General features: G+C 36.1%; 1 protein-coding gene across 5 annotated transcripts in view; it reads left to right on the forward strand.

The window, feature by feature from the left end:
- Window positions 1-25595, forward strand: part of iqsec1b (IQ motif and Sec7 domain ArfGEF 1b) — a 519258-nt gene that overhangs the window by 293848 nt on the left and 199815 nt on the right. For 3 of the 5 annotated variants that reach the window (XM_030133550.1, XM_030133551.1, XM_030133557.1), the window contains one exon: window positions 14615-14668. The exons of the other annotated variants lie outside the window; for them this stretch is intronic. In XM_030133550.1, coding sequence (XP_029989410.1) covers window positions 14615-14668 — 54 coding nt within the window. The remainder of the gene's footprint in view (window positions 1-14614; window positions 14669-25595) is intronic. 5 annotated transcript variants of the gene reach the window in all.

Here is a 25595-nt window from a genome sequence, read left to right on the forward strand (position 1 = left end):
TTTACTCATCTCTTTTTGTGGAGGGAGGGGGTTGAGCAAATCAGATGTGTATCCTGCAATGAGTGTATGCAGCAACTGATCCAAGACTATAATTCATCAAACTGACAAACTCTCCCTGGCTGTGAGTCGACTCAAACACCTCCCATCTGGAATGGTGGCGTTTGCTCAGACCAGATGAGGTGAAGTGGACCGGCAGACCGGCAGACCTGCAGCTGCGGCGGCCATCTCTACGGGTTGCATCGAAGTTGGACTGAATGTCAGCAAATCTCCAGAGAAGACGAGAAGACGATTTTTGCTTTTACCCATCGCTATTGTCATGACAACTGCTGTAAAGGCCCTTGTGGGTGATTGATGGTTTCAGCACTTGCTTCTTCCTCGTCTTCTTGTCGTGTCAGAGGTTCAGTGTGTTTCCCAGTGAGGGAGATGGAAGTGAGCGCAGCAGTATGTGAGACATGCAAAGCGTATTCAGCAGTCATGTTACAGGATCTGCTGAGTGATAGGGTAGCATTTCATTCAGTTCTTTAGTAACTTTCCCACCCCCACCACCCCATCCAAGGGAGTAGGTTTGATTTAGACGAAGAAAAGCAGAATATTGCAGTGTCCAGTATTCCCATTCTAAACATTGCATAACATATGACCACCTGCTGTGTCCAGTGGTGTAGTTGTCCCTGGATAAGTGGGTATACTCTGGATTTTTGCTTTTTTTTTTTTTTTTTAATTAATCCAGAATAACGCCCTGTTTTAGAAACAGTGACATGACAGATTACTCTATTTAGTTTACTCAAAAATCCATCAGTAGTATTTACCCACTATTATAAAATTATCATGACTTGACCAGGAGCAGTTTGTCGGTTTTACTGGACACACAAACAGCTGCATGAATGGAAATGGATTCAAATTGAGGCAAACATAGGATAATGTTAGCCTGTCTTAACATTAGTCTTTCATAGCGTTAGCCTTTCATAGCATTAGCCTTTCATAGCGTTAGCCTACTCACACAGTTTAACTAATGACAAAATCTCTTCTCTTCTAAATGTTCAGTCATATGGCCAGTAGTTTAACAGTAATGGCTTTTCCATTGGACATCTGCACAAAACTTCACTGATATTTACTAAATGTCGAAAAAACAGAAGTGCATAATGTCGGTTTTTCCATTAAATCATAAATGCGGTGATTTGTTTATTTATTATCGCAAGATGACACGAGAAGTCATTCCATAAACATGGTGACAAATGTAAATATGGTGCTTATTTACAGATATATTCATTATTATTATATACTACCCCTCTGTCTCCTACTAAATAAAAAAAATGATTGGGTTTCCTGGTGTGTCCACACTTACCGTGACATGTTTCTTCTTCTTCTTTGCTTGTTGTAACGTCCATCAACATCCGTTTTTTTAATTCACCTGACTCCAGCTACGAAAAAAGGTCTTTCCATTGCAGTTTTGTGGGATATACCAATTGCGCTGCGCCCGAAAAACCACCTCTTGCCAGTGCAAAAACTTTTAATCGAAAAATGAGACTTTTGGCAAAATTGTCGTTTTCCATTAGGTACATTTTAATGCACAAGTTATATATGCACAATTTGAGTGTCAATGGAAAAGCGACAACTGACTCATTCTGAAACCACCTTTAAACTTTTCTCAGAATTCTGTATTCCATCAAAGTAGGTTCTCTCGATACGTGTCACTCATTTGAAAGACGTTTATTCTGCCTTTCTCCTTCACATTTCCAATAATCTTTCAATTAGACGTGCAGTGACCTGTCAATCAGCTGGGTCCAATCATGTTCCAGAGGTGGCCCGTGCTAGTTGGCAATATTTTACTCGGCATGACCCGCCCTACTCTGCCTCTGACTGGCTCATCAATCCTCATGCTTTAAGTTAACCAATCTAATATGTGAAGACAGCGAGTACTATCCAATTAGAACCAGTGTAGGGCGGGTCATGGCTTCACTAAAAATAGGACCAATGGCCCTGTAGCTTACCGGCCAAATTAAAAGCTTTGGGAAATGTATCCAGATGCCATTTATTGTCACCCAGTTCTGTGTATTTATTCTATTACAGAAATAGCCCATGTTTTGGTCATATTCCAATCAGATCTGTAAAAAATTCAAATTCCAACTTGATGTCATTGATACTGATTTATTGGATCAATCCACTTCCTATCTCTTAAAATGAGAACGTTTTTCAACGTCGCACCAGATCCAGAATCAGATCCTGATCAAAATAATTTCAATACCTTGAGTTGACATCATCATACAGAAGCTGTATACCAAGTTTAAAGTCAATCAGAACTGGAGTTTCAGAGAAAAAGACGATTGAAATTTTTTCCCCATAAGAGCCCATGTTAAATTTTCCGTCAGTTCCCGGATCCAGAAGAAGATCCTGATCAGCATGTGGTCATTATGTTTTGGTCGTCTCCCCATCAGGGCTGGACTGTAGAAATTTACACTGGATGTCATTTATATTTACTGAGTTATTGCATCAATTCACTTGCTATCTTTTATAATGGGGAAATTTTTCAAAGTCGCACCAAATCCAGAATCAGATCCGGATCCAAATAATTTCACTAACTTTTGTTGACATCATCATAAAGAAGCTGTATACCAAGTTTGAAGTCAATCGGAATTGTAGTTTCGGAGAAGACGATTGAAATTTTTGTAACGGACGACCGCTGCCACCGCCAGACGCCGTGTGACGACAAAATGGGCAAATTTAAAAATGGGCAATTTCACTCGCAGACACTCTTGAATGGTGCGCATCAGGGGATTTAGAGGTGGATATATGCAACGCTGACTGAAAAAAAGTAAGTATACCGCCATATAACCTGGACTACAACACTAGGCATGTCCCTAGCGTCCCTACTCAATTCTACGCCCCTGCCCCTATCTATTTCTTGCATTGTTCATAGCACCCACTCAGATGATCGGCTCCACCTTCCCCTCCCTCTGCTTAATTAGGAAATACTCTACATGGTGGAGGAGTCTGCACATCTTTCCCTCTTGTACTTAGATGCAGTCCGGGGCTGAAAAGCTGTCAATGCTTTCTTGCTAAAACCAGGATTTCTCATCTACTGGCTTGACACGTCCAAACTTAAGAAAAGAAAAAAAAAAAACAGCAATTCCCTGCAAACAAAGAAATTGCTTGACCCTTTTTTTCCTGACATGCTCTGTAGTGTCACTCAGCTGAATTGCTCTGCCTTGATAGGTCTTTTTTACAGGTGACAAGGTGTCTCAATCCTCTTTGCCTCCAGACAGGTCTATTAACAGATGCTGAGGCCGTTTTACTACTTAATACGTGGTTGTTGGCCTGTGTTTACCATTGAAGCCAAAGTTACGATACTTTGCAGGCGGCAGCTGATGGTAGTTGGAGCTGGAGTAAGTCTAGTTAACCCATAAAGACCCAAAACAGCCACCAACAACCAAAACCTCCTACTGATCTTAACCCTATAATGCCAGACGTGTCATATTTAATACATAAGTTTTGAAGCCCTCTACATGAAAAACCTGATGTATACAATTAGATACATGCAATACACAGATAATCCACCAGGGGGAGGAGTTAATTCACCAGAGGCCTTTAGAGGGACACTACAAGACTGTCATTAATGAGGAAGGAGGAGGAACTGGGACCATTTAGAAAAGGAATTAACTATTTTTGTGACATGTTTGTGTTATGTTATGTTTTTCTTTGTTCAGAAATAATAATATTTGAGCATTGAGACCCGATGGATCAAATATGATACAAAATTGAAACTCATACATGGAAATTGATATTTGAAAAAACTTTTCTTTTTAGTTGTTCAGAAGGACCAATAAATGCTCCAGTTTCAAAGAACTGGAATTTTCTGTTAATGATTTAATGGTTCAGGTTTTACGGGGTTAAATGTTAAATACCTGTTGATCCATTAACCCATAAAGACCCCATTGTTACATTAGTGTCAGTTCCCAAATGAAATGTTCTCTATATTTGACCTTTTCTTAAGTGTTTTATCACCATTTATTATAATATTATCTTCTTTATTTTGTATTTTTTCAGTATAAATCGTGTATTTCTTTATATTTAATTCACTGAGCATGTAGATGTTGATTAAAGCTCAGGGTAAATTCAAAGGTTATTAAATCTGAAACAGAGAAAACTGAAGAAAAAGTGTCTTTTTCAGTCAAATTTCTCATGAATTGAACATAAACCCAGTGTGTCCATCCACTGTCATTGATCCAACTCCGTGGGTTTTACTGGTGAATCAATGTTGTAGAAGATGACAGTGTTTCCACGGTAATTACGGAGCCTCTAAACCAGTGGTTCTTAACCTTGCTGGCGGTACTGAACCCCACCAGTTTCATATGTGCATTCACCGAACCCTTCTTTATTAAAAAATAAAATAGGATTTTTTCCAAATTCAAGACACAGGTATATGTTTTACTGGTGCACAAAATGAACCGTGCATTAACATCACTGTGCTCAAAGAGCAAAATCAACACAGTACATGAACTTACAACAAATTACATACCTTTTCACAAAGACATGACCTTTTTAATACCACCACACTGAAATGGTTTTAATTTTTAACTTTATGTATTCCAATAATGAACTTATTGTATTAATGCTATTTATCATTTTTAACATTTTAACACACACCCATCACCTAATTTCCATCAGGCTACAATAATAATGAATATTTACTGCAAATCAGTGTGACGTCTGCTGTTATGTATATGTATACGTAGGCCGTCAGGTCAGCCCGGTTTTCGTTTCATCTCGTTCCAAACTTTCCGAACCACGCAATTTTGACATAAAAAAAAAGATAATTGCATGTAGTGTATATAAAAAAAGTTCTCGTTATACTCCTTCAGTATTTTTGTGATCGTTGTTTTATTACGGCACTAGCTTGGCTTTAGCGTAATACGATTTCTCCATCCACGACGGTGCGTCGGTTGTCACATGATTGTAACTGACCAGTGCGGTGACTGAAAAATGTAAACAAACGCTACACATGGCTGCCTCCATGGTTAACAGGAAGTAGCAAAAGTCATAACAACAATGTGGAAAATACTCAAATAATTCATCGTCAGACGAGTGGAAGAGATTATAAACACTTCCGGATGTGTTGTAGTGGTATAAGCAACAACAATACACCGCGTATATTGGATGTCAATCAGAGAAAGAGCCTCCGAAGCCGTTTGTTTACATACACGGACCTAGCCTGACACACACTCCCGACTAATGTGTCGAGTGTGTTTTGACCTCCACCGAACCCCTGAGACTGACTCACCGAACCCCTAGGGTTCGATCGAACCCAGGTTAAGAACCACTGCTCTAAACGTCCAAATGGGTCATATCTGATGACCATGAAATGATAAAGAACTGTATTCTACACCAATTATTTACATGTATTGATAGGATTAGTGGATCAACAGGTATTAAACAGTTTAGATCAGTAGATGGTTTCGGTGAAAAGTGGATGTTTGGGTCTTTTTGGGCTAATCCTATAAAAACATGTAAGTAATTGGTGTAAATTACAGTTCTTCATCTTTTCATGGTCATCAAATATGACCCATTTGGACGTTCAGAGGCTCCGTAGTTACCATGGAAACACTGTCATCTTCTATAACATTAATTCACCAGTAAAAGCCATGGAGTTGGATCAATGACAGTGGATAGAGACGCTTATTTTATGTTCATTTAATGATATATTTTACTGAACTTTCAGTTTTCTCTCTTTCTGATATAATAACCCTCAACTTTAATCTGAGCTTTTATGAATATCTACATGATCACTAAATTAAATGTAAGAAAATACCTGATTTTGACTGAAAACATGCAAAATATAGAGGATAATATTATAATAAATGGTGATAAATCGCTTAAGAAAGGTTAAATAGAGCAAAAAATTCATTTGGGAATGCCACAAGTGTAGCTCTGGGTCTTTATGGGTTAAACCAAAGTAAATGAAAATTCACTGAAACATGACATAAATGTAAATGTTAGTCAAATAATACTGTTTATGTGCTTCCCTGAAGCTTTTAGTTTTAAAATAAATATGTATTAGGGATGTACAGAGTCTGTAAGCATAAAACCCATCCAAAACCACAGTTATTAGGCACATATTCTAATAAACCTCTGAATGAATATGAAGTAAACTCTGCAGAAAAGAAGTAAAGCCTGTGTTGTGTTGTCAGTAGATGGCAGTATTGACTACCTTTAGCATGTTTAATAGAAATGGATGCAACAAACTGGAACTGTCCCATTTTTATTGATGAGAACAACAAAATATATGGTTCCTTCTTTTGTCCACATGTACCTGTTAATGCTTCTAGACTTTTTTTTTTTTTTGCATTAATGGGGATATCCAGGAATGATGCCTTAAGCAAGTTCTTAATCTTTTTCTTCTTTAACCGCATCTTCCTTTTATGTTTAATAGTGGAAAATATCTCGTCAGCTGCTACATCAGAACTTGTTTGGTAGTGTATTAACTGTTTTTTGAAAAAGGCAAAATATCCTCAGGCGAAAGCGAAAACATTTCTGCCAAATTGAAGAAATACTTGAAAATATGCTAATATAAACAGCTGTTTATGGAGATTGTTCTTATTGAGAACATCGGCTGATTATGAACTACAGTAACATACTCTTATTTTTGCATACAGGAAACCATCTTTTTTTATGTTTATTGTTTATTCTTAAGTGACAGTATGGCTGAAGCAAGATGACGTACAGTAAATAGAGTGCATAGAACAGGGCTGTCAAACTCATTTTAGTTCAGGGGCCACATTAAGCCAAATTTGATCTCCAGTGGGCCAGACCAGAAAAATAATAATATAATAACCTATAATGACAACTCCAAATTTTTGTCTTTGTTTTAGTGTAAAAAAAACCAAAAAACATTAAATTATGAAAATGCTTACTTTTATAAACTAAAAAAAAAAAACTGAAAAAACTGAAATTTAAATTAAAAAACGTAAGAAAATTTAGTGCAATTTTAACAATATTATTCCTCAACTTATCATTTCTACATGTGCATTATGGATCAGATCTACAAAGACACTACACGCTGAGGAACAGGCAGAAAAATTGTTAAAACTGAGCTTAATTTTCTTTAGACATTTCATGTTGTTCATATTTGTTCAGGTTATTGACATTTTATTGTTACAGGATAGTTTGTAAATGTAAATATTTTCATAATTTGTTATTTTTTGCACTAAAACAAAGAAAAAAATTAAGTTGCTAATTCTAGATTTTTTTTTTTTTTTTTTTGTCTTAATTGAAGATTTTTGTTACTTAATTGAAGTTTTTTTTTTTTTTTTGGCTTAATTGAAGATTTTTTTTTTTTTTTTTCTTAATTCAAGATTTTTTTTTTTTTTTTTTACTTAATTCAAGATTTTTTGGGGGGGGGCTTAATTCAAGAATTTTTCCTTAATTCAAGCTAATTTTTTTTTTTTTTTTTTTTTTTGCTTACTTAAATTCAAGACTGTGGAATTTTTGCACTTGGCAAAAACATCCCAGGGGCTGAACTGGAGCGTTTGGCGGGCCACATTTGGCCCCCGGGCCGCATGTTTGACACCCCTGGCATAGAAGGTCCACAAGATCGTCAGAGGTGGTCAGGTTTTTTATTATTTATTTTTATTTATTTTGCACAACAACAAATCAAACATTAGGACAAGCAAAGAAACAGATTGTGCAGGTGAGATCAGGCTTATAAAATTAATCTCACCTCATTACATTTCATTATTATATTTGTTCATAATGATAGAAAGCCGGAAACCAAATTATTTAATAAGTATCAGTCATATTATAGTGTGTAGTATAGATCTGCGTAGACTAGAAAGGTTATTACTGTTATTAAGTATTTAAGGAGAAAGGGTGGAGTTTATAAGTAATACTTCTTCTCACTCCTTTTTGAATATGTATTATATGTCTTATGTTTTGTTTATGTATTTTCTCCTGTTTTGACATTCATATTCGAAATAAATACATCAATCAGTCATCAGAGCATTATCTTAAAGACAGACAATAGGAATAAAACAGTAATATACAAAGTACAACAAAAATATAAACAAAGAATAAAAATAACAAACTTTTTTATTGCTACTACGACAACAAAGGTTCACCTTCGTAACCCTTTAAAACCATTTGTATCATATTTGCTACACCAGGTTCTGAGACCTTTATCTTATCAATAACATCAGTGCTTTCCTTAAGAACCTGTTGTATGTGAACTAATATGTGTTTTTTTCACCCCCTGGTGGATTATTATGTCACTACAACCAGTGGAAAAGCTTTTTTTCTCTCTCTCTCTCTTTTCAATATGGCTGCAAATGTTAAATCATCTGACAGATTTTGTAGGAAAGTCTTTGGTAATTTTCAGAAAGTTACATTAAGAAGAACATTATTTTAATAATATTGTTATTTGGTTACAATTTGAAAAATAGTGACAAATATTGAAATTATGGTGCGATTCAAGGGAAAGAAAAAGGCTGCAGAAAGTTTTATGTAAAAAAAACTACATGAAATTTTCTATATTTTCAAAATGTTTCTGGTAAAATGTATTTTTTTACCTAAAGTTAACATTGTTATGAGCAAAAAGTTGCCAAAAAAGCTCAGTGTATCAAATGTGATACAAAAAGTATATCATAAATAAAATTATATGGCAAATTTTTTGGTCTGGAAAATGTTAAAAGGGTGAAAAAACATTTAAATTCCAAAAAATGTGAATTTTGTGGCTGGTTTTTAATGGGTCAGGTTTTACAGGGTTAACACATGACTTATTTTAAACCAAAATATGATCTTTCTTTAAACTTAACCAAACATGTACTATAACATCATTCCCCCATAAATCTGACCATGTTTCTTTAAGTTTTAATTTTTTTTTTTGTGGAGACAAGCTACATCATGGTCATGTATGTGATCATTTTGGGTAGTTTGTCTTGAATCCTAAATTGTTCCAAACCATCAATTATGTGGCAGAACAACGAAATTTAACCCATGTTTTTCTAGAAATGCATTAGTTTTTTGTGACTTTACTCCAATTTTTCATTTTTCTTGGGTCTTCTCAATCAACTGAAAACCCTTTCAGTGAAATCATTCAAATCTAAGCCTTTTTTACCAAACTGCCATCTATTATATTTTCCTTTACTATATCTAAAAGGAGCCCTTCACCCTTGTATATTTCCTGGCTTTAAATCAAGTGTGAATGAATGAATAAATTAAAGCTAAATTATTCATTTTCCTTGAAGTGGTCACAGGTCTAAAGGTCAGAGTGTCCTACATGTTACACTATACTGTAAAGCTGCTTCCTGACAATATGGTAACACATATACGCTCGTATAAGGCCAAAGTAAAGGCAGCAGTGATGATACCGACAGTATGGGAGGGTAAACATGGAAAACTAGATGTGATCTTAGTCGATTCATCTCCCGTATTCTTTAACCCTGTAAAGCCTGAACCGTTAAATCACTGAAAGAAAATTCTACTTCTTTAAAACTGGAGCCTTTATTGATCCTTCTGAACAACCCAAAATATGTTTTTCTGTTTCTGATAAAATAGTCTTTGAATTTACTCTGAGCTTTAATCAACATCTACATGATCAGTGAATTAAATATAGAGAAATACACGATTTACATTGAAAAAATAAAAAATAAGGAGGATAATATCATAATAAATGGTGATACAACACTTAAGAAAAGGTTAAATACAGAGAAAATTTCATTTGGGAACTGACACTAATGTAACAATGGGTCTTTATGGGTTAATGGATCAACAGGTATTTAACATTTAACCCTGTAAAGCCTGAACCATTAAATCATTGTAAGAAAATTCTACTTTTTTAAAACTGGAGCCTTTATTAATCCTTCTGAACAACCCAAAAAAATGTGTTTTTCTCTTTCTGATAAAATAGTCTTTGAATTTACTCTGAGCTTTAATCAACATCTACATGATCAGCGAATTAAATATAGAGAAATACATGATTTACACTAAAAAAAAAATTAAAAATAAAGAGGATAATATTATAATAAATGGTGATAAAACACTTAAGAAAAGGTTAAATACAGAGAAAATTTCATTTGGGAACTGACACTAATGTAACAATGGGTCTTTATGGGTTAATGGATCAACAGGTATTTAACATTTAACCCTGTAAAGCCTGAACCATTAAATCATTGTAAGAAAATTCTACTTTTTTAAAACTGGAGCCTTTATTGGTCCTTCTGAACAACCAAAAAAAAAAAAAAAAAAGTTTTTCAAATAGCAATTTCCGTGTATGAGTTTCACATATAGAGAGAACCTACTTTCATGAAATACATAATTATCGAGGTAAGTTTCAAGGTGGTTTCAGAATGAGTCACTGTTTTAAACTACTGGACATATGACTGCACATTTAGAGGAGAGATTTTGTCACCAATAGTTAAACTGTGTGAGTAGGCTAACGCTATGAAAGGCTAACATTATGATAGGCTAAGGCTATGAAAGGCTAACATTATGATAGGCTAAGGCTATGAAAGGCTAACATTATGAAAGGCTAAGGCTATGAAAGGCTAACATTATGAAAGGCTACGCATATAGCAAATATTTTGGCAGTATTATGGCATACTTTCAGCATTTTTGGCTTTCTTTTGGCATTATGAAAATCTTTAGGCTTAACTGTGGTATGATTAAGGTTATCCATAATAGATATGGAGGCACCAGCACTATATGGCTGAGTTCTGGCATATGTGTGGTTAACCAAAAGACTGGGCAAAGAGCGGGATCAAGTATAGGGATGGTATGACATGTTTATGGCAAGCCAGAAGATTGACTAAAGAGCGGCAACATCTTATTCCATATATGGATGTGTTTTGGTTGTGTTGTGCCATATTTATGTAAAGCCAAAACACTGCGCAAAGAGCGGGAATTTCCAGTCAGAAGAAAACCCCACTTCATTTTAAAAGCATGATCAACACAAATTTGGGGGGAATTTTGGCCTCCTTTTGGCCTCTCTTTGGGTCAGTTTTGGCTACTTTTTGGCTGGATTATGGGGATTTTCTGGGAAAATTATGGCTATATTTTGGAAGTCCACAATTAGTTTTGGGTGAATTTTGGCTTCCTTCTGGTTTGATTTTGGCTTGCCTATTTTGGGCCATTTAGGGCCCATACATCTGCCCAGAACTTTGCCAAATGGCATGCCAGTTTTGGGCCAGATTTAAGTCATAATGATTTTGCTATCTGGGTCACGTTATGATAGGCTAACGCTATGAAAGGCTAATTTATGAAAGGCTAACATTATGAAAGGCTAACGTTATGATAGGCTAACATTATGAAAGGCTAACATTATCCTATGTTTGCCTCATGTTGAATCCATTTCCGTTCATGCAGCTGTTTGTGTGTCCAGTAAAACCAACAAACTGCTTCTGATCAAGTCATGATAATTTTATAATAGTGAGTAAATACTACTGATGGATTTTTGGGTAAACTAAATAGAGTAGTTGGACATGTCACTGTTTCTGAAACGGTGTTTTTCTGGAATACTTAAAAAAAAGGTCAAAAATTGAGAGTGTACCCACTTCTCCAGGGACCACTACACCACTGCTTCAAACACATGTATGCACACACACACATACATTGATAGGGTCTTTTGCAGCGTTTGCTTCATGTATTCCCAGCAGAAGTGCGTTAGTGTGTTTGTGTGGCAGCTCATACTGTATGCAGCAGCATTCAATGTGATTAGAGTCTGTACCTGCGCCTGCACAGCGCCGTGGCAGACTCATCAGCACTGAAAAGATTTGATTCCCTGACGCCTTTGCCTCTGTGGACCTGCCCTCAACGCAAGCCGGTGGTTACCATAGAGACCGGCCGACCAATCCCATCTCTCTCTCTCTCTCTTTCTCTCTCTCTCCTCAATACAGTAGTACAGTGAGCTGTTGCATAGTGTGTTACGTAGATCCCTTTGCTGTGACATAATCCCTGGTCAGCACAGTCACAGTGCAAATGTGGAAGCATGCACACACACACACACACACACACACACACACACACGCTATTGGGTTTGCATTTACTAATTGCAACTACAGAATATAATAAAAATAATCAAATTGTACATTATGTCTTATGTCTAATCAGTTACGTATAGTATTTAGTCCAAATTACAGTCACAGAAAAAATGATTAGACCATCAAAAGTCATCCAAAACAATGGTTATACAATCCAGTCCTGACTCCTGTGTGTGTCATGTGACTAAAACAGACAGAAAAGAAAACATGGAATGTCTAAAAGCACTTTTTTTTGTCAGTACAGTGCCATAGATACTGATGGAGGAACTGAAGGGATTTTGGTTTTTATCAAGAAAACATGGAAAATGGATAGATATGGAATTGAACTGAATCAAATCGAACAGAATAGAATAGTGTTATTTGTCATTTGCACAGATACATCACAGTGTAGGTACATTGGAATTCTTGTGCGTTACCCTGAGTCACAGAATACAGTGAAAAAAAGACATGAACAAAAACAGAAACAAAACATAAACACAGCTAAAATATATAAAAACAGTTATTGCACAGACACAAATACTAGGGGTGTGCCAAAATAATCGATTCATATAAAAGTTGCGATTCTCATTTACTACGATCCAGGATGGATTTAAAACATCCCAAAATCAATTTTAAAAAATTAAACAAATCCACCGGCGGTCTGTACACCATTAGTGCAATTAGCAGCTAGGGTTAGCAATTAGCTCGAGTAGCGGCTAGTGCATTGACATGCATATCAAATGGTGTTAAATAACATGCAAAAGGATGAAAATGTGTACGTATAGCACACCAAATGCAATAAACTGGCATCACATACAACATGATTTGATGAGATCAGTCTGTCAGCTGCATCACCCAGAGTTAAACGACACGGTGCAGAGTCAGACACCAGCGTCGAACCAACGCACACCGCTGTGCATCACCAAAGTCCCTGCCAAGCATGGATAAATGTTTAAAACGTAACAAATGTGAAAAAGACATGTGAATGTCTGCATTTGTCATTCTGTTGTGTAGACTGGAGTAGATCATGAGGATCCTTTGCATACCTATAGACTGAAGCAGAAATCATTACCTCCGCCAAGTGAAACGGCAGAGGTAATGGTTTCATCGGGGTCTGTCTGTCTGTCTGTTAGCAAGATAACTCAAAAAGTTATGGATGGATTTTGATTAAATTTTCAGGAAATGTTAATTCTGGCACAAGGAACAAATTATTAAATTTTGGTGGTGATGGTGGGGGGGGTGGGGGGTGGATGACTGATCTCTGAGCTCTCTGAGTGCTTTTCTAGTTATGAATCAAATCGTTTTGAATCGAAAATTGATTTTGAATCGAATTGTAGCATCAAAAATCTGAATCGAATCGTGAGAAAGTAAAAGATTCCCACCCCTAACAAATACACATTTGTAAAATAGAGTCCTGTATCAGAAAATAATAATAATAATAATGAATGAATGAATGAATGAATTTATTTTTGGTTTTACATCAATCATTGTACTCAGTACATTAATTGTAATAAGCATAAACATAGGACCAATGGCCCTGTAGCTTACCGGCCAAATTAAAAGCTTTGGGAAATGTATCCAGATGCCATTTATTATCACCCAGTTCTGTGTATTTATTCTATTACAGAAATAGCCCATGTTTCGGTCATATTCCAATCAGATCTGTAAAAAATTCAAATTCCAACTTGATATCATTGATACTGATTTATTGGATCAATCCACTTCCTATCTCTTATAATGGGGAAATTTTTCAAAGTCGCACCAAATCCAGAATCAGATCTGGATCCAAATAATTTCACTAACTTTTGTTGACATCATCATAAAGAAGCTGTATACCAAGTTTGAAGTCAATCGGAATTGTAGTTTCGGAGAAGAAGACGATTGAAATTTTTGTAACGGACAACAGACAATGCCGACGGACACTGCATGACAACAATAGCTTATGGCTTGTCGGCCGGTAAACTTCAAAACAAACAAACAAACAAAAAAAAACATATCTACCATCTCAATTCAATATTTCTGAATAATTTTAAACTTAAGGTACTTTTTTTAATAACAAAAGTACTGGAGGGTAAAAACCAGATATCAGCTCTTAAATTAAACTACTATGAGCTGTTTTTGTCGTTATCCTTATATTTGTCCAAACAAATATACCTGTAGTTGTACCAGGCATTAAAATGAACAAAAAACTGAAGAAAACAAGGGGTGGTCTAAGAATTGTTTCCATCACTGCATATTCCCTTTCACTCCTTCCCTCAGGAGTTGTCCACCGTATAGGTAGGATTAAGTCGACCTAATGCTTTTCCAGTTCTTAGTCTATGTACAAGCTTACAGATTAAGTAGGTTAAACGCAGCTGAGAGTGTGTGCTTTTACTGCCGCTAATGAGATATGCAGCGCCAGTTACATCATGAGACTGCTGTACCAGTGTGTGAGCCGTCATCCCCACTGTGACCGAGCTGGAATGAGCAGCACAAAGTCAGGGAGTGTGTGTGTGTGTGTGTGGGGGGGGGGGGGGGGGGGGGGGGTAGTGGGCGTGTTTCCCAGGGAAGTCCAACTGCATGGTGCTGTTTCAGTCAGTGTGCTTCAGCTTTGTGTTCTCCTGCTCCCACAGACCAGACACGGAGGATCCCAGCTCGGCCATGACTCATCGACACCACCATCACTTGTGAGTACTTGTGTTTTGTTTCATGCTGGGAGCTTGAAGGGATGTGGGGAAAGTTTTATTGGAGTGGAGCGAGAAGGTTATTGATTTATACAATAACGTTAGGGGGTATATTTTCAACTTTCCACATATGGAGGAAAGTTATTTATTTAGGTTTGAGACATAAAGGATGTGTGGCTGCTGACTGTTTGTACGTTGAATACTCACTGTGTGCCTATAAGCTGTGGATTTATTTATTTATTTATTTATTTATTTATTTATTTATTCTCCACCAAGAAGGTTATGTTTTCACTGAGGTTTGTTTTTTGCTTGTTTGTCTGTTAGCAAGATAACTCGAAAAGTTATAGGTGGATTTGTATGAAATTTTCAGGAAATGTTGATACTGGCACAAAGAATATATGATTAAATTTTGGTGGTGATTGGGGGGGGGGGGGGGGGGGTGATTTGCCTTGGTGGAGGTCTGCGCTCTCCGAGTGCTTTTCTAGTTTGATAACTAGCAAGATAACTCAGAAAGTTATGGAAGGATTTTGATGACATTTTCAGGAAATGTTGATACTGGCACAAGGAACAGGAAATTATTACATTTTGGGGGGGGGGGGGGGGGCTGATCTGCTTTGACAGAGGCCTGTGCTCTCCAAGTGCTTTTCTAGTTTTTTTGTTTGTCTGTTAAAGAAAGATAACTCAAAAAGTTAAAGATGGATTTGGATGAAATTTTCAGGAAATGTTGATACTGGCACAAGGAACAAATGATTACATTTTGTAGTGATGGGGGGTGGGGGTGGGGATGATCTGCCTTGGTGGAGGTCTGTGCTCTCTGAGTGCTTTTCTGGTTGGTTGGTTGGTTGGTTGGTTGGTTTGTTGGCAAGATAACTCAAAAAGTTATGGGTGGATTGGATGAAATTTTCAGGAAATGTTGATACTGGAACACAGGAACAAATGATAACATTTGGTGGTGATGGGGGGGGGGGCACTGATCTGTCTTGGTGGAGGTCTGCGCTCTCAAAGTGCTTTTCCAGTTCAGTTTGGTTTATCTGTTTTGACACTGAAAAAGAAAAACGCCTTGAAATTCAATTATAATTCTTCTATGTTAAAGCTAAAATCAATTACACACTAGTTTTTGTTTTGTTTCTGGGGGGGGGGGGGGGGGGGGGGGGGGGGGGGGGGGGGGGGGGGGCTGCTCTGCCTTGGTGGAAGTCTGCAGTCTCCGGGTGCTTTTCTAGTTTATTTATGTTTCTATGTTCTATACCTGTTGTGAAGCACATTGAGTCTGCCTTGTATGTGAAATGTGCTCTATAAATAAAGTTGAATAGAATTGAATTGAATTGAATACTAAATACTATCTCCTGTAATAGTAAACACTGCCATATGGTCTACATGAATAGTCACATGACCGTAAGGCTTATTAGCATGGAAATAATTACCTGGCAGCTGTTGGCAGTTGCATAAGTTTATGTTATATTTTTAAATGCTGTGTTGGCTGTCATGCTCATTAGGTCTTTGCCGTGGTTCACAATACATCTGTAGACACACGTCTCATAGAAAATGTTATGCACTAATACTCCTCAGTTTTATATTCATACAGTTGCAGAAAAAATTATTAGACCATCAAAAGTCATCAAAAACAATAGTTATGCAATCCAGTACTAAGTTCTGTGTGTATCATGTGACTAAAACAGACAGAAAAGAAAACATGGAATGTCTAAAAGCACTGTTTTTGTCAGATATCAGCTCTTAAATGAAACTACTATGAGTTATTTTTGTTGTTTACATCATATTTGTCCGAACAAACGTACCTTTAGTTTTACCAGGCATTAAAATGAACAAGAAATTGAAGAAAACAAGGGGTGGTCTAATGATTTTTTCTGCGACTGTATATAATGGGGAACTCCTGTTCATACATCCAAACTGTGTCAGAAACCAGATTTATCTGGAATATTTCTTATTTATGGTACAGTACGGTAGATATGAAATGCAATATTCAAATGCTTTATTATTAAATACAAAGACTTTTGTCATGTTTGTAAGAACGTCTTCAGGAAGGCAGGCCTATTTATCCAGGGTATTTCATACACAAAGACAATGCAAAGTATTTTACATAAAAAAGGAGCATCCAGTGGAGAATAAAACAACATATTTAAACAATTAAAGATCAGAATGTAATAAAAGATAGAAGAAAATATCGGATGCATTAAACAAGAATAGAATAGAATAGAAAAGAAAAGAATAAAATAGAATAGAATAGTATTGTATCGTATAGAATAGAATAGAATAGAATAGAATAGAATAGAATAGAATAGAATAGAATAGTTTTATGAAATCTGTATGATTCAAACTATAAACAGTCCTCCAGACTATATATAGTGTAGTAAAATATAATCATAGGCTCATGAAAACAGAGATGTTTTTATTAGGCAAGTGACAAGAAAGACAATTAACAAAAGACAAACATCATAAAAACACCGAAAACAACTCAGTGAGGATGATCTACTGATGGTCCCAGGTTTGGTTTTCCTTCATCCAATGTTTAAGTTGTGATTTGAAGGAGGCATATGACTGTGAGTCTATTACGTTAAGGTCAGCTGTTCCAATATTCAGTCCCAGTGATTGAAAGTGTAGTTTGTCCAAAAGTAGTGCACCTGCACGTCACAGTCTTCTCGAGCTGTGGCCCTGGTGGCCCCTCCCACTGACATCATCACTGTTTGGTCACGTGTCAATTTACGCCAAAATCTCCAATTCACATAACCCTAACACTAACCCTCGGTGCGTGGTATTTGAACATATACGCAGAAAGCTTATAATGCGTAGAGTTAAAATTAAAAGTGGCGTGTATATTTATGCGATTTCACAATATCATTACATTGCAGAATCTGTACGTCGCTAAAAAATAGTATGTCACATCAAACACAGCCCATGTCTTGTCTTTGTAAATATCTATTTAAGGGTCAAATCACAGTACTCAAAATCTCTCTCACGGGACATTTTAACCCTTTCATGCATGAATTATGAGAACTGTAATCAAGATTTTTTTATTCCTCTTCAGGCATAAAAATAAACAATTTGATTGATTTTTTATGAACATATTTTTCATGGAGTTACAAAAATGTCCACTCAGCTGGACGCCATGTGTTTAATTTTAGAAGCAAAGAAACATGTATTTACTGACATACTGTGTGAAAACTCTGATGTTTTCTCACATTTTAGCATACCTGCATGGAGCTAATATGCAAAAAAAAACAACAAAAACAACAACTTTGTTTTAAAAAAAAAACAAAACACTATCTATCACAGGCTAATAACAATTAGCATTTTTTTATACTCAAACATGTTACTGCAGATCAGGTTTATCTAGAACAGCACAGTTACACTAATGGTATGAATTTCAGTGTATGGGATGAAGTATAAGCATCTACTGTGTTGGCTGATATGGAACTGAAACAACAAAATCCATGATTATTCAAGAGAACCCCTTTGAACAGCTGTCCACTGTAGTGACTACTATGCATGAAAGGGTTAAAGACAATTTGACAGATTAGTGTTGATAAATGACCCAAATTTTTACTTTTAAATGAATTTTTGCTTTAGTTCACAGATGTCAAACATGCGGCCCGGGGTCCAAATCTGGCCTGCCAAAGGGTTGAATCCTGCCCCTGGAATGAATTTATGAAATGCAAAAATCATACTGAAGATATTAACAATCAAGGATGTTAAAAGCATTTCAGGTCAATTAAATCTAAAAATGATCAGAGCAGTAAAATACCACCATAATAAACTATAAATAATGAAAACTGTACACTCTTTTAGAATTACAAAAAAAAAAAAAAAAGTCAAATTACACAAATGTTTACATTTACAGACTAGCCTTTTATAAAAAAAAAAAAAAAAAAGTGAATAACCTGAAATCTCTTAAGTGAAGTATGTGGAATTTTAATAATATTCTGTGTGTTATTTAATGTTTTGTGTGTTTGTAGATCCACTGTGATATCTAAGTTGTGATGCATATGGATAAATAATAAACTAAGGTGTAATATTGTTAACGTTGCACTTATTTTCGTTAAGATTGTTCAGGTTCATATTTGTTCATGTTATGTTTGAGTACAAGTCATAGATATAAGCATTTCGAATGAATGAATGAATGAATGAATGAATGAAATTTTCATTTCGAACATGTAGACAATGAAATAAAAACAAAAATCAACCAGCACAATATAAGTACTGGTACACAAATGATTGATAAGCAAAAAAAAACAAAACACAAAAATAAATACATAAATAACACTGGTCAACAACAAATTTATTAAGTTTTTTGAGATGATTTAGGATAACTTTGGTGTGCTGAATCCAAAAATCACATTAATTTTGCTCAATCAGGTCAACTTTCTGAACTATGCTACATATTGGCTTTTAACATTTTTGCTTACATTTATGGGCATTTTCACATCATATGATACAAAATTCTTTCATATTTCTTGCAATAAACGAGTTCTGAAGATTTTACTTTTGCCAATTTATGATTAATGTTTTTTTAATATTACAGGTGAATGAAATGGCTTCGACTAGAAGATCTTGCAAAAATAAGCCTGACGTATTCTGCTACATCTGCGGTGAATACACCATTGTACCTAACAGGAATCAAGTCACAAGTTTCATAATGTGTGCTTACCAATCTTATTTTGGTATTAATTATTATATTTTGTGAGAAGATCAAATTTTTCAAAATCAAATGAGCAAAAAAACCTGACCTGATTGAGAAAAACAGATGTCATTTTTGGATTTAGCGGTGCAAAATGGTCCTAATTCAGTTGAAAAAACTTAGACAACTCACAAAAAACATTTTTTTGTAACCCGGTCTAATAATAATAATATAAAGAAAACAAAGGAAATGGAATTATACATGCTCGTAAAGGAGTAGGAAGAAGTAAAAACTTTTGTACTTATGTACTCCTATTTTCATCACGGAATTTTAGTTTTTTCACTCAAAAGTTATTATCATTTTATTTATATTATTTTACTGGTCCGGCTCACTTTATATCATATTAGACTATATATGGCCCCTGAACTAAAATGAGTTTGACACCTCTGCTTTAGTCGGACCATAAGGGATTATCCAAAACGAAGAGCTACTTTATATTGAAATAAATGTTGGAATGGCAATCAATTAAAGTTCACTCTGACAGGTCATTACTGTGTCTGTAGCAGAGTTAGATTTAGAATTTCTGTAGCCTCACTGAGAGTAGAACCTCTTTTTCATCAGAGACCTGAACTCAAAAACCATTCACACAGTCAGACGGCACAAAACAATAAACAGTGAATTCATAAAAGCAGCCACGAGAATCATACAAAAGATCAAATAATCGAAGTTTTAGATCTCCAAGTGGAATGTAGGTCTAGTTTTTCCAGTTGGCAGTTCATTCCATTATCTGCCTTTCATGCAGATAATACCTGAAATAGTACATGGTGCCTTGTTAAAGCAACTCTGTGTATGTGTGTGTGTGTTTATTTGTGTGTATTTGTGTGTTTATTTGTGAGTGTGTGTGCAGAGATGCTACCGTCAGCTATCAGAAGACTCCACACATGTACTTTTCTGCAGCACTAACAGAAGTAAAGGTGGACGACGGGATTTACGTAGCACTGATGATGTCACAGCAGCCGAGCTATTTTTAGAAAAGGGGTCTAAAGCTGGCTGGTGCCCCCCCCCCCCCCCCCCCCTTCCTCCCCCTCCTCTTCCTCCTCCTTAGAGTGTTATTATTCTGCTCTTTTCAACAGGGCGTCCGCTTCTTTCAGCCTTTTTAATCTTACTGTTTTGACCAATTTGGCAGCTGCTGCTGCTTGCATAGAAATTCCTAATTTATTGGCCTTTTCAAACAAACATGTCATTACAGAATATTGCAAAGAAAGGGGCGAAATTTTACGTTTCAAAGGAGTCAAATGGATTGAATTTCCTGTTGTTTAACAAGTCGTAAACACTGACTCGGAGCTGACATAATGGATTAATGCAGTGTTTTTCAACCTTGGGGTCAGGACCCCATGTGGGATTGCCTGGAATTCAAATGGGGGTGCCTGAAATTTCTAGTAATTGATAAAAATAAAAATAAAAACTTACTAATAAAAAATATATGGTGAGTTTACAGAGACAATCACAATCCATAAAGACATGACAAACTGTGAGTCTGAAACTGAAGCACTGTGGTTCTGTTTATCTGTCAAATTATCTATTATCTATTTTTATTTACCTATTTTATTTATTTATTTATTTTGTTGTTTTTAATTGTATGGCTTTTTAATCTATTCTTGTATTTCATTCTTTTTATTTGCGTTTTATTTATTCTTCTGTATAGCACTTTTTTTCTTTTTTGTACAGTTTCTATGTCTTTAAATCTATTCTGTATTTTATTCTTCTATTTTGGTTTTAATTATTCTTCTGTACAACACTTTGGTCCACTGCAGTTGTTTTAAAGTGCTTTATAAATAAAGTTGGATTGGAAATGTTAGTTGTGGTTGGTTTCAGATGCTGCAGCTCTTTCATAATTCATAGTTTGAGTTATTGTTTTTTCTGCCTCCGTCCATAATAATATACATTATATCGTCTAAATGTCCTCTAAAATGAATGGTTATTTGCAACATAGTAGAGCAAACTATTACATGATCAAAAACAAAGAAAAAAAGTCTCTGTTTTAAATGTCTGGGGTCACCAAAAATTTGTGATGTTAAAATGGGGTCACAAGCCAAAAAAGGTTGGGAACCACTGGATTAATGACTGGAGGTTCGCTAATATTTATGAAGGTGATGAATATTAATAAGAAATCTGCAAAAAAAAAAAAAAAGGTCTGGAATAATTTATGCATTCAAGATTCAAGACACTGCACACTTTCGACACCACAGAATTTATAATGTAGTTTCACGCAGGCTTATGTGATATATATAAAAAACAGTGACATTCCTTTTACTCAGCGCTACTACGCTAGACAGTGTGTTTTTATGAGGGATGTGCATGTTTGACCTGCCGTTAATCCCGCTACCTGTGTGTCTACAAAGCTCATCTGGGAAATTCATTAGGCCCTTTATTTTCTCCCAACGTCCAAAGAGTCACATAAAAGTCACATTTTCTGCTTCACGAGAGCTGGATTGCGTAAGATCGAAGGAAGCCTCCATCTGTTACTCCCCAGGCTTGGCCGCACTAAGCAGGGTTTTCATCATATTACCAGAGCGACGCGGGGCCGTGTTCAAAGCAGGGATAGGCTGCAGATTACGTGACCCCGGCCCGGCTCAAGGTCAGAGGTGGGTTTGTTTTACAGTGCCGGTTCCTAAAGTGCCCTGACTGATTATATGGTCCACGTGGTCTGCAGAGAATGGGCGGCTGCAGGATCGAGTGTGTGTCATAATGAGTTTTGGTTTCATGTGTGATTAATCTGAAGAGGAGGAGATGACCTCCATCCCTCAGCTACGCTCACCTGCGTACACACGTCCGATTTTCTTAAAGTGGTACCGGAAATTTAGTTTGAAGCTTGTAACAGAGGCTGACATTCACCACACTATTGTAATTATATGCTGGGGTGCTGATAAGGGGGGTGTTGTGGCTTCCTAAAACATTCCTTTTAGCTGCTGAGAGTAGATAGATAGATAGATAGATAGATAGATAGATAGATAGATAGATAGATAGATAGATAGATAGATAGATAGATAGATAGATAGATAGATAGATAGATAGATAGATAGATAGATAGATAGATAGATAGATAGATAGATAGATAGATACTTTATTGATCCTTTGCAGGAAATTGCTTTGTTACAACAGCAGCAGTGCAAGAAGAAAAACACTCTGACCCATCACGTGAACATCCCACAAACAGCCATCAATGGAACAAATAAATAATAAACAGAATAAAAGATATATATATATATATATATATATATATATGTACAATACAAGTAATGTATATAATACAATAACCTAAAACACCTAACACACCTAAGTATGCACAGCATACAATAATTTATCGCACAGCGATATTAAAGAGTCTAATAGCAGCAGGCAGGAAGGACCTCCTACTGTGTTCAGTCTTGGACCGAGGGGGGATCAGTCTGTGGCTGAAGGTGCTCTCTCTCTGAACACCTCCAGATGGTGCAGTGGGTGAGATGCGTTCTTCAAAATAGAGTCCAGTTTCCTGAGCATTCTCACCCCAGCCACTTGCTGAACTGTTTCCAGTCCAGTCCCAATGATGGAGCTTGCTTTCTTAATGAGCTTGTTCAGTCTGTTTCTGTCAGAAATGCGAGCTCCCTCTCCCCAACACACCACACCAAAAAAAAGGGCACCAGCCACCACAGTCTGGTAGAAGCTGCACAGAAGAGGCTTGGAGATCTTGAAAGACTTTAATCTCCGTAGGAAATAAAGTCTACTTTGCTCCTTCTTGTGCAGAGTCTCCATATGACAGGACCAGTTGTCCAGTTGGACTCCAAGGTACCTGTAACTGGAGATTTGTGACGCACAAGGAGGCTATGGCAAGAGACAACGCTGAGATCCAATGTTGCATTTTGTAAATTTATCCAAAAGATTGCATTTAAATTCATCCATAGACGTTGCATTTAAATTCATTGACGTGCAGATTCAATCCAAACAATTCAACAAGCAACAGGCCTGTAGACAACACTAGTCATCACGTATTCATGCCACAAAGTCCCGACATCACAATCAAATAAAGCACGGAGAAAGTGTGCCACCATCGATGCGCTAACACAACCAGCGTATAGCAGCAGTTGGAATCCTGCTCTGTCCTCGTCATTCTGTTGTGTCCTCCAAGACACTTCACCCTCCTTGCCTCCAGTGTCACTCACAGTGGTGTATGAATTTGTATGAATGCTTGGTGGTGGTTGGGGGGGGCCATAGGCGCAAATTGTCAGCCATGCTTCTGTCAGTCTGTGGATACAGGTGTAGTTTACCACCACCAGAGGGGGAATGTGAGAGCGAATGAATAATGGATCAATAATGTAAAGCATTTTGAGTGACCAAAAAAACGCTATAGAAATCTAATCCATTATTCGTATTATTAATGAAGAATTCAGACCCAAGCAGAACATTTACAGTTTATGGAGACCACAGGGAAATGTTGGAAAATGAAAAATTCCGTTTAAAAAAGTAAAATATCACTTCTGTAAGTGACACGGTGATCCACGATTTAGTGCAAGTAGAACTCTATAACTGACAGCTTTCTACCAAATCTGAGTAACTGTGAATTTTCAGACCACTTACACCAACCAAACCATCAACAGCTCTAGCTTTTTCATCTGAGCAGCCACAAACTTATGAGATATTAAATGAGAACTTAAAAAAAAAAAAAAATGCAAAAGATGTTTAATCTTCCCGGTATTTCTATTTCCCAATATTAAAAAACAGTTTCTGTAGATTTGTGGCTGATTGGAATTACTGTAATCAGCTTCTCTTCCATTTTGCACTTGTTAGGCAGTGCAATCCAGAACTAATCCAATCTGTAGTGACACAAAGAAGTGTGGAAATCAGATCAGTGTCTGCACTCTCCTGAAATGTTTGCTAAGTTCACAAAGTGGTTGAGTTGCTTTGGTCAAACAGCTATACACTGATAAATAAGTACAAATGTAGAAATTGAACCAATGTTGAATTTCAGATCAGAGTAAGTGAAGATGAAACAGTAAAGTAATTTGCACTATAGAATCTTTTCTGACAATGAAAATAAACTTAATTGAATCAGTGTTAGCGTATGTGTAACAATAAGATGTATTTTATTGTTGCTTTATTTGTGAAATTTGTCTCCAAAGTTGACATTTCCTGTTCAGTTGTTTTTGGTACCATAAAGCACACTTTTTTTGTTCAAAGTGTTTTTATTATACATTGAGTCATCCAGAAAAGCATAATAAAGTCATCTTTTTTTCTTTTTTTTAACATGTAAACCCATTAATATTCCCACCCTGTTGCACCATGAAACAGATGATAATTAACAATAATAATAATAAGTAAATAATAAGGAATTCAGATATTAGTAACAGACTCATGTTAGTAAGACTACTCTGGAAAAAGTGAGGCATCGACCTCTTTTATGTGATTCAGAACAGGTTTGAAGGTACTGAAAAAGTTATTGGCACATCCTCTTATAGAATATCACATTTTTTCCCATGTTGAATGATGTAAAAGATCCACAAACTAAGATTTAAGTGTTTTTTTTTCTCTCCATTATATATATATATATATATATATATATATATGTAATTTTTTTTTTTTTTTTTCAACAGCATAACATGGATGCATCCTACAGTGTGCACATTTTTGGATCAATGACAGTGGATGGAAACACTGGGTTTATGTTCAGTTAATGCTGTATTTGACTGAAAAAGTCACCTTTTCTTCAGTTTTGATACAATAACCTTTGACTTTACTCTGAGCTTTTATGAATGTCTTCATGATCAGTCAATGAAACATAGGAAAATAGATGATTTCCACTGGAAAAAATGCCAAATTCAGTAGATAATGTTACAAAAAATGGTGAAAATCACTTAGGAACGGTTAAATAGAGAGAAACATTCATTTGGGACCTGCCACAACAGTCACACTGGGTTAAGAATAATTAATAATTAGGAATCCTGGAGCAGACATTTGGAATTTTGCAATAAAATTAAGTCGAGTTCTCTCCATAGAAGTCAGTGTACAGGCTTTTAACGTGGATGTAGGCAACTAGCAATCCTATTTCTAAGCTAACAATCACTTAGCATGGAAATGGTGTTAGCAAACATTATCAAATCACCAACGCCAACTTCATACCTTATAGCCTATATCCAGTCTTTAATGTTTACCTCTGCCAGGAGGTATTTTGATCGCTTTGCTTTGTGTGCATGCCTGTTTGTTTTTTTGTTTGTTTGTTTGTTTGTTTGTTTGTTTGTTTGTTTTTTTGTTTGTTTGTTTGTTTGT

This window comes from Sphaeramia orbicularis, chromosome 5, assembly GCF_902148855.1.
Source record: "Sphaeramia orbicularis chromosome 5, fSphaOr1.1, whole genome shotgun sequence".
In the NCBI taxonomy this organism is placed as follows: Eukaryota; Metazoa; Chordata; class Actinopteri; order Kurtiformes; family Apogonidae; genus Sphaeramia; species Sphaeramia orbicularis.